The following is a 10,797-nucleotide window of genomic DNA, read 5'->3' on the forward strand; positions in this document are numbered from 1 at the left end:
CTCCAGACCCCTCACCGGCCTCGTTGCCCTTCTCTGGACACGCTCCAGCACCTCAATGTCCTTCTTGTAGTGAGGGGCCCAAAACTGAACACAGTATTCGAGATGCGGCCTCACCAGTGCCACATGGTTGTCTGACTGGTTGTCTGACCAGGAATGGAAATCCAAAGGTACTCGTGTACTGATAGGCTTAAGCCTGGTTTCAGGAATGCGTTGCAATTGTTATTTTGGGTAAGAGTGCAACTTCAGCTGTCATAAAAAAACCCTAGTCACATCTTCATTATGTGAGCAGGTATAAAGTTATGTAGCGTAGCTTATTTCTGTATCAGCATTGCTATACTAATACATGCCTCTGTGTGCTAAAGTAACTGCGAATAGTAGAAATGGGCTGTTTGGTTCTTGAGAGTGAATTGTAACAGTCTGCTTGTAAAGGCGGGCAGCACATCTGTTATAATTCCTATTAATGCTTATTTAGGTAGAAACAAATTTTAAGTGTTTTTCTGCAGTTGTTAGACTATGTCCCATCTTCTGCCTTCTATTTACAAATTTTTTTTTATGTAAAACCCAACTTTGTGTGTGAATGCTTAACTTGTCAGCAGTTCTTTCGCTACTGTTTTTCACATTTTTCCATGTTTTTGAAAAAATACTTTTACTGTAATTGTTTATGACAGCAACCTCTCTGCCTGTGGTTTTATGGTGTGACCTTCTATATGCCTTGTACTCTGCAGCTTAGATCTTTGGGCAGAAGACAGTGATACTCAATTATTAATTGAACTTGTCCCTCTGTGGTGTATATACTATGCTCTTTCCTGGATAGTCAACCTTTCTAGAGTTGCCCACCAATGTGACATATATGGGCTGCAGTGAAGTTGTGGTGTGGAAAGGTGAAGTGATTTGTTTACCATAGTACAGGTGCTGTTGCACAACTGGTGTAATAGTGGAGGAATTCTTGTGTCCAGATGTACTATTGGGAGGAGGCAGGAGTAGAATATCCCACAAATGGGAGGTGATAATATTATGTGTATATGTTCCCTTTACAAGGGGTTGCAATAAATACACCAACTTGGTAACTTTGGGAAGAAACTAGACCTGTGTCTCTCACTAGCTTACATACCACAGAATGTACAGAGATGAAAAAGTGAACTATTTACTCTCAGGGAACAGAGGATGGATGTTTTACATATTTTCTTTATGTAATTCCAGAAACACAAGTTTGTGCATGTTGCCTGCTGCTGTTTATTTTGAGGTTAAATAGTGAGTTGTCTCCAGTGTGGTGTTGCGTAATGTGTTATCGAGAATTCTCAGTTTTACAGCAATCCAGATTGCTAAATTAAGGTTGTTTGAGTTTCTTTGATTTCTGTTAACTAGCATATGGTGATGTTACGGTGTTTGTACAACTGCTGTTTTGCTTAATCTTGTTCTTAAATGTCTCTAGAAATGAGGGAGAAGGGCAGTAATCAGTATTGTATGAAACAGGTGTGCTCATTTCCTTGTACGTAGCACAGGTGATAGCATGCACCAGGGTGAAGCATCGAGAATAACCAAGTTGAGCAGTGGCTGGCTTTCTTTAATGATTTCCTAATGATTGAATAAGGTGAAGCTGTAGCCAAAAGTGAGGTACTTTTCAATTGCTGCTTTTGGTCTTGATAGAAAAAAAATCATGAGTTCTTTAGGGCAGGAAGTTATTTGGTAATTGATGATGCAAAAACTTGAAAAGTGAGCTATGCCATGGTTGAAATTGTATTATTTTTCAAAAGCCATTCTCAGGTATCTCTAATGCTGGGGAACAGTAGGTTTCCTTGGTGCTTGAGGCTTTTCTGAAGAAAAAAACAGAAACAGAAGTCTGAAACAAAATACACTTTAGGTTTGAATATGCTAAAAATGTGCTATCCTTAAACTTCATAGATGTCATCTTTAATGCAAAAGTACTTCATTTCTCCATGCAGAACTAAATCACGTTGCTGCTTGCCATCTCTTCTCTCCTCCATAAAAAAAGTGTCAATATGAGAAAGTCAAAACCATTTCCATGGGGTGCATAATGAAGGCACAGAAATGGGTGCAAAAAAAAGTTAATAACTAAGTCTTTCTACATAACTTTTCCTACCACAAAGAAAAGTTGGTTTGGTCATTCATTTCATGACCTTTCTGAATTGTAAGGCCTCATACTGATGTATTGCACTGCTGTTCAGTGCCTAGAACAGTCCGAAAGCCCTGACTGTGAGAATAAATTATTCCAACTGGTTTTCTGTCTCTTACTGGCAAATGTAATCCTGAGTGCTGGGAATCTTTTCTTTATTATTGATATAATTGGCTGTAGCAAAAAAAATTACTTTGTGTATGTGGTCCTTTTTCATAATACCCCACATTCTGTCACAAGTAATTTTGTTGGGCCTTACATTACAGGATATGGAAGTAAGCTGCATATCAGCCCTGGCAGAGGTTGCTTCCATGCTGATTCACAGATCTCTGCGGACAGAGCTAGTTCCAAGACACAAGTAGAGCAGATACTTTTCTTTACCAGTAAAGTGGGGTACTTAGCTTTGTCAGCAGAGCTCAAAATTTCTAAACTTTCTTTATTGCAGGAGTCCAAGTTTAAAGAAACTGGAGTAATTACGCCTGAAGAAGTAAGTATTTAGAAACATCGAAATATATTTTGAAAGTAATGCTACATTTTACTCAAAATGACTATGTTCATCTCAAACAGTTCATGTCTTTCCAACTAATTATTGCTTCTTGAAACAGTTTTCACAAAGTGGAAGTTCTAAATGGCCTTTTGACTCTACAGATGAAGTAGAACAACAGCAGAATTCCTCTAGATGCTTGACATCTGAATGGGGGATGCTTTTTTTCCTGTATTATGTCGTGAAAAACTTGTAAGGAAGCTCATGCTGGGTCGACAGCTCTGTTTGTCATGGGAGTTAAGGACCGGAACAGGAATATATTGATTTCAGTAGTCTTTCCCATAAGCAACTCAAAGGGGAACTTGTATCTTGGGAACAGTCCTTGCTTTCCTCAGTTGTGGTTCCTTCCAAGGCTCTGGCTAAATCATTACATATGCTTGTCCACACCAAGTATCCAATGATTTTATTTCCCCCCCTTCCCTTCTCTATGGGCTGCTCCAGGCTGGTTTTATCTTGGATTGCTGCCAAGCAGTTGTAGTTTTTTAAGGAGTCTGCTGCAAAGAGAAACAAACAGGATTTTTTCTAGAATAGTAAAAACACTGGTTGTGCAGTGCTACTTTGACTTTCCCTTCTGCTTTTTCTCATATTAAAGTGTTGCTGTTCTGAAAATACATTGTCTTTACAGAGGTATAAGAAAACAATGTTAAGACTGTTAGGTAGAATGAAAGGAAAATGAGACAGAATGCACAAATGCGAAGATGAGGTGGAAAAAGATGGAACAAATTATGACTGATGCAGGTAGATAACGTGGAAGGAAGTATTTTTCCTGACATTGGTACCTAGCATTTTTCTGCTATGTTGCATAGCAAGCAAGCACTTGTGCTTTCTATGATCCAGAAGATTACCGCTCAGAAAAACAGGCTTAGCAACATGGTGTTCTGCTGTTCTGATAACCATACATATATATGTGTGTATATATATGTTTATATATTATATAATAATAAATTTATAATCTATCTTATGTAAAATAAATATAACTGTTTACAGAGAAAGTCTAGACAAATGTTCTACAAATGCTTAAACTCTTCTTGACCTATGGGAGAAAACTTTGCAGTGATACTGAAAGAAAAGGTACCTTTTATAGAACGTAGCAAGAACCACACTATGTTACGTTAAACAGTTTGCAGCATTTAAACACCAGTAAGAGAATGCGAATAGTATGTATTCTCTGTATAAAGTTAGATGCTGATAGGATGAATAAATTGGATCCTTCAAAGCAGTAGTCAAGCGAAGCAGTTATACAGCAAGATTAATTTTTTGTTAAATTTAGATAAGACTGGAGCATGGATCTGCTGATTGTCCCTTTGACAGTCTTTCCTTTTCCCTGATGATTTTGGTCTTTATGTAGTAATGATTGCTAAAGAAGAATTGAAGTCATCTGTAATGATGCTAGGATGTTATCTTTGAATGAGTTTGGATTTCTTGGGTAATGAATCTCAATTTAACTGTATTTTAGTCTGAGACGCTGACTATTTTATAGACTTTGTGGGGTTCCTGTGGCTTGCCCCTGAAGAGGAGTCAATTAGCCGTAAGGCTAAAGATGACTCATTAATCAAACTCAATACCTACTCCCTCTTTTCATATACCTGTGTACTTGACTTAATTTCAACAAATTCTTGTCTGTCATGAGTTCTTACTAGTTAATACCTCAAAGAGAATGCCTGTTTTAATTTTATATGTAAGTACAGGCAAATCTTAAAAATCATTCTTTCCAGGAGTAGAAATAAGATTTTGTCCTAAAATTGATCTCTTGCCACTTTTGCCATATTGATTCAGGTATGAGATAGCATTAGTGCTTGAGAAATAGAAAGTGAAACCAGCTAGATAATTTTGCTGCCTAAGCTGAAGAAAATGCAAATGAAATTTCAAGTATTGTTTTAGGTTTTTGCATCTGTTAGACCCACAAAGAACACTTTACATTTTTTTTCATCTTTAATAATACATTTTAACATTGGTGCCACAAACAATGTTCCAGTTCCTTGAACAGAGAATTTGAAATAATTCTGGAGTTTCATGTGTCATTTATTATTATGTAAAGGCTAATGAGTTTAAAAACTTTCATGTGTATTGGGAGGGATTACTGTTTTCTTTAAAGTGAAGATTTCATTTTTGCTAGAGACTTTTATTGGAAAATGGGTGAAAGAAAGCACTTTTGCAGAGATTAAATCTGTTAATCCATATGCAGTGCATGTTGTGTTTCCCACTACGCTGATATGCCTCACTTTGGAGGACGTGGAGAAAAAATGGCTGACACACTGCAAGCCTGTTGTGTCACTCTACAACAGCTTCTGGTCAACTAGGAAGTATGTTGTTATAAACTGGCATTTTAAGACAAGAAAGCAACTGTAGCAATAGGTGTGCACCTCATTTTCAAAAGTAACTGGTGCAAAGACCACACAAATCACTGTTCTTAAATGCAAGCTTGCCTTCCTCAATTTATATGTACAAAAAATAAGCCCAGTGGGTTGGACTTTGCTGGGTGAATTTTGAGTTCGTACACAAGTCTAGCATGGGTTTTCCAATATCGTTTTGAAATGATGTGATTTTATAAAAACCTTTATTTCTGATACTAAGAACAAGCAGAATGAAGATTTTTTAAAAAAGCTGTTTCTTCAGAACAAAGTTATACATAAGGTTTTTTTAATGTACTAAGTACTTGGTTATTCGTATTTGGTTAACATCAGTGGTGAACTATCATAGTGATGGTCATAACTTAAAAGATATACTGTTTATTCCTTTGTTGCAGTTCTCTCACTGGTTCAATGAACTGATGTCAGTCTCACTTCTTGCTGCAAAATTTCTTTGAACATCGGAAGAGAATTAACTTTTTTTTTTTTACATTAAGCTCTTCATTGTCCTTGTAAGACATTGAAGAGTGGCAAATAAAAAGTTTCTTCATCACAAAGTAAACAATGTTACTGGGTCTAGGAAACTTTTTTGCTGTTACAAGACTGGTAGGTAATACCACAGCTTTTGAAACTTTATCTGAATTTGCTATTGTGCTGAGTATGCATTTCCTTCAGGTGAAGTCAATTTAGTCGTTGAGTTTTCATGGTTAGCTGAGAAATGGAGTTAAAAGAAAGTATCAAACTGAATATAAACAGTCATTAATTAAATAGTTAATCTATCAAAGGAATGTGCAACTGAAATATTAATGTTGAGAAAAATCTGGGATTGTTTTCATATGCTATATTTAACAGGACTTCAACTTTTTTCCTGTCTTAACAGTTTGTCGCAGCTGGAGATCACTTAGTTCACCACTGCCCTACTTGGCAATGGTAAGTAAAATCAAAAGAATTATAGAAAGCTAGCATTCCTATCTGTGCTTTGATGTGTTTCCGTTAGATGCAACTATACAGTTGTCTCATTTCAGAATAGTACATGGACTCTTGCAGTAGAACTTCTGCTGTTTTTATGATGAAGCTCTCTTTAAGTCAGGCGGGACTTATTTATTGCTCTGTGTAGCAATAATTGAGATGAGGATTTGTTTTGGGATTATTTTGTTTTCCTAAGGCTGTAGAGGAAATAAGCTGGTACATACTGTGAATGCTTTCAGTGCTTAGCTGCAGTAGCAGTTTGTCTCCCTGAGCTTGTCTTAGTATTGGTGATTGAAAAGGCAGAGGCCATGTCCAATTGGAATTGCTAAGAACTAGTTGTAATCAGGGCATTTTAGACAAGCATTTGTTAATTACATTTGTTCAAGTTGGCCCACAACAGATCACTCTGTGCAGTGCTTGCCCTTGGAAATCCCTTCTTTCATGTACAATAAGGCCGCAAATAATGTGCTCCCTCATGTTTTCCTGGTGTCTAGCATTATAAAACTAATCAGTTAGTGCCTAGATGGGCAATTTCTGTGCAGTTGGTATCATCGAGATTCTTGGCTCTATACTGGGCCATGAAGAGCTGAAGGAGGAATTAGTATGCTTGAATCATTGTTTTCTTGCCTTTTTACTGTCTCCTTCAGAGAAAACAAGATGTTGAGCCTGGCCTGTGTGCCAGCAGTTTGGAACAGGCTATTTAGAAAGTTAGATTCTTATTCCAAACCAAAAACCACTGAACGTGAAAGCAAATGTTTGAGTAACGTGAGCTTGGGAAAGATTACTTGAGCTCTGGTGACTATGGGCAGTGTTTATATTTCTAGAGGTCTATTTCTTGCTTTTTCTGAAGTTGCTTTCTGGAAACATTTGGGACTGCGTTGTTGCCAATCCTAGAAAATTTCATATAGACTAGATTGTTCTGTCAACCCATCTTTGCTTGGCCATCTCAAAGTGAAAGTAGTTTTTGAAGCAGAAAATAGTTTTTATCCAAGACTCCATAGTTTAGGGGTGGCCAACGTTTTTGACCCCATACCTATATCAAAGTCTTTGTATAGGCAAAAGTAAAGTCATAGGAAACAGATTCTGAGAATAGGTCAAGAGGAGTATATAAAATGTTCCTGATATAAATTGAAAATAGAAGGGTTCTTTTGTTTGCAGATCATCAAATTCTCAACCTTTTATGGTGCACTTCATTTTACAGGGCTTCAGGAGAAGAACTAAAAGTCAAGGCTTATCTGCCAACAGACAAACAGTTTTTGGTAACTAAAAATGGTAAGGCTGAAGTTTAAATATAAGTGTTCTTAGGACTGATAGCATGGTTGACTGTGCTATCAACTCTACTGATTGTCTGTATTGACAGGGGAAGCAAATATCTTGCACTTTGGATGCTTTGGCTTTGCAATATTAAAGTTTTTCCTGCACATCTAAAATCTTTTCCTTAGACCAGTTGTTAGTAGGGCTTTATACTAGTAATGCAGCTTGCCTTGCTGAAGTAGAAATGAAGCTTAAACATTATAAACCTCCTTTTCTGCCTTTCCTTTCCCCTGTCCTTCAGCTCATATTCAGTGTCTAAAGGAAAATATGTTTATTTTCCTCTTTCTTTTGGAAAACTTGGGCTATTGAAGTGTTCCCAAAATGTCTTTCATGGTGACACTGATACTTCTAGTTCACATATGTGACTAATGTCACTATCCCTTTCAATAACTATAATATACAATACAATTTTATATCAAATTTTGATCAGGTTCACAGTTGTGTGTATATAATACGTGTGGTGACTAGCTTTTTAATGGACAAGAAAGCTAACATCTTGGAACAACCATGGGGAAATAATTTTCTCAGGAGATCTTGTATGAAAATGTGTCAAACATAATGTCATTAGATAAACCTTCAGTACTAAGAACAGCCCAAAGAGATTTTTACCTGCACTGGGTTATATTTTTATACTCTGATTTTACTTGCTGGCTTTTGGAGTCTTGCAGTGCGCTATCATGGAAAAATGCTTATAGTAGTGTTGGACAGACTTTCCTAAGATGGTCTTGATGGCTGGATGGCCAAGTGATCTACTTTGTTTCTCTTTTCCCCCCACTTCCAGGATCCCACATTGCTCTGACCCTTCTAGATCACATTTCAAAATAATGTTTCCTGCTGATGGTGACACATTGGCCTACCGCCTAAGTAAAAGTTGGGGGCTGTGGGTGAGGCTGGGAGCCATCCTACAGACCTCATTTTGGAAGTCTTTGGAGAACTTCTCTTCACTGTGACTTTCATGCCCCTCTTTTTTCCCTTTCTGAAAGGTCTAAGAGCAATTTACAAATTCTGCACTTCATACAGCAGTTGTTTTCTCCACATTAGTAGAAAAGGACCATTTTTTACATTGTCCTTGTTTATGATATTGGAAAATGTCTGTTTTGCCTTAATCAGATCCGCATTCTTTCTTTGACTGTTTTCTGAAAACTGTATAAATCTGTACTTGAATGGCTCTGTAATGCATATGACTGAAGTTATTCTAAATAACACATTAATTCTAACCTCTTCTAAACTTCTAGATGTTAATTTATAATTAAACATATCTAATATATTGCATAAATAGCTGATGCAAACTTTTAGCAGAATTCTAAAGACAAATAAGTTCAGTAAACTGATGCTAATCCAGGCAAAGTTGTACTTAGACTAAAAGTTGTTTAGCATTGTGAAGGAAACTAATAGGTTTTCTCCAGTTGTTAGCAAATGGATAGGCACTCGGAGACATGAGAAGGTAATTCTTTTCTAATCCTTATGGGTTTGTGTGAAAATGCTCTAATGGCTAACAGAAGAATGAACTTTTAAGGCCACTGCAAGTGTTGTACTGTACTTGAAATAAAATATCTGGTACAGCACATCAACATATTTTTTAAGTTCATGCTTTTGCATTTGAAATATAGCTCTATGATTCCTTAAATAAGGATATATGAGAGACTACCACATTTCAGAAGGCCTTGTAGGATAATTTCTTGCTCCAATCTGGTTTTGTATAGGAATGGCTGCATTCATTTTGTTTTGCAATTTTTTGCAGTGCCGTGCTACAAAAGATGTAAACAGATGGAGTACTCGGATGAGCAGGAAGCGATTATAGAAGAAGATGATGGTGATGGGGGATGGGTAGACACCTTTCACAATGCAGGTATTCAAAGCCTTGCTTCAGACTTTGCTTTTGGTAATCTAAAAGATTTTCAGTTTGGACTCCTAGAAAGTAAAATCTTTCTTATATATAGATGGCTATGTACTAGTATCTAATCTGGAAGAAATACATTACATTGCCAGCTAACCACTTGATTGGTATATGACTGCTCAGGTGTTTAACTGCATGCCTGTATATGCCTGGAACAGGTGGCTACTTAGAGGTGTTAACAATAAATTATTTCAGTATTCTCTTATTAAAGTTCTAGGAAGTTATTTAAAAAAAATGAGCTGTGTAGTGACTTATTCCTTCATAAGGAGATCTTGTGAAGAGAATGCTGGTTTAAATTATTTGTTTGAAGAATACACAGATTTCTTTTTTTTTTTTTTTTTTGTAAGATTGCATGTGAAGCACCTTGAGATCTTTATCTTAATGATGACCTCGACTAACTTAATTATTTCAGTGTTTCCCATTCTGTTGGTTTGAGCTAAAAGAGGGAATCATTAGAAAATAGCTATTATCTGAGGTCACTGGGGGAAGCCGGGGGAGCACTAAAAGGAAAGACAATATTGTTAAATACAGAGATGAGTGTGGGAGATGATCCTTTTTTACACCAAGTCCTTAGATGAGCTTGTGTTTATAAAGAAGTCTAAAAATTACTGCTTACATGGATCTATCTCATTAGCTTTTCTAGCATAGCCTCTTATAAATCCTTTTGTTCTTTTCTAAGAATTGGCAGTTTTATTAGTTTTAGTCTGTTTCTTCATGTTCTATCATGAGTTAATAAAATTCTGTCTTTCAATGATGTTTTCTCCACCATTTCCAAACCTAGAAGGTACTCCACTCAGTTTTTACTTTCTTTGGTGTAAATTTTTTGCTGTAATCCTGAAGAAGTACTCTAAATAGTTCAGCCAGGCTGGGGAGAAAAAGGGTGGGAGAAGATGCCTTTTGTTTCTGTAGATGTACATTTTTCATCACTGGCAATTCTTAAATGTGTTGCAGTTCATAATTGAACACCCCACACCAAAGAAATAATTTGACATAGCTTTGTCATGACCTTGAATTAAGGATGCATTCTCCATCCCTGTTGTGGATAGACTCCTCTGCCAAGTTTTTCTTTTTAGGGTTGACTGGTTTGGGCAGCATGCTGTGGTAGCACAACTGTAAGACTGTTTGGAGACCTGGCCAAGTCTAATCACTGTCAAAGGAGACAAAAAAAATCTGTTTCCACCCATCTGTATAGATGTCCTTTATAATGCAGCTTTTTCTGGTAGGAAAAAAAATGAAAATGATCACACAGCCACGAGAAATGCATTGTTTCCAAGCAGCATTCAACTGGCATTCCTTTTCTTTAAACAGTTATTTCTTCTGAGCAGTTACTTGATTCCAGGTTCATTCTCCATAATGATGTATGGCGGCTCACGGCTTAGACAGGTGTACTCTTTGCTGGGTAAAAAACTGGCTGGACAGCCGGGCCCAGAGAGTTGTGGTGAATGGAGTTAAGTCCAGTTGGCGGCCAGTCACAAGCGGTGTTCCCCAGGGCTCAGTTTTGGGGCCGGTCTTGTTCAATATCTTTATCAATGATCTGGATGAGGGGATTGAGTGAACCCTCAGTAAGTTTGCAGACGACACCAAGTTGGGC

General features: G+C 37.0%; 1 protein-coding gene across 1 annotated transcript in view; it reads left to right on the top strand.

The window, feature by feature from the left end:
- The first annotated feature begins 1,725 nt into the window (after positions 1-1,725).
- The window catches only part of ATG3 (autophagy related 3), a 22,596-nt gene continuing 13,524 nt past the window's right edge, over positions 1,726-10,797 (top strand). Inside the window, exons 1-5 of the mRNA XM_009289799.1 lie at positions 1,726-1,786; positions 2,401-2,621; positions 5,907-5,956; positions 7,197-7,267; positions 9,051-9,158. Coding sequence (XP_009288074.1) covers positions 1,726-1,786; positions 2,401-2,621; positions 5,907-5,956; positions 7,197-7,267; positions 9,051-9,158 — 511 coding nt within the window. The remainder of the gene's footprint in view (positions 1,787-2,400; positions 2,622-5,906; positions 5,957-7,196; positions 7,268-9,050; positions 9,159-10,797) is intronic.

The sequence above is a fragment of the Aptenodytes forsteri genome, unplaced genomic scaffold (assembly GCF_000699145.1).
Source record: "Aptenodytes forsteri isolate BGI_AS27 unplaced genomic scaffold, ASM69914v1 Scaffold61, whole genome shotgun sequence".
NCBI classification, from domain to species: Eukaryota; Metazoa; Chordata; class Aves; order Sphenisciformes; family Spheniscidae; genus Aptenodytes; species Aptenodytes forsteri.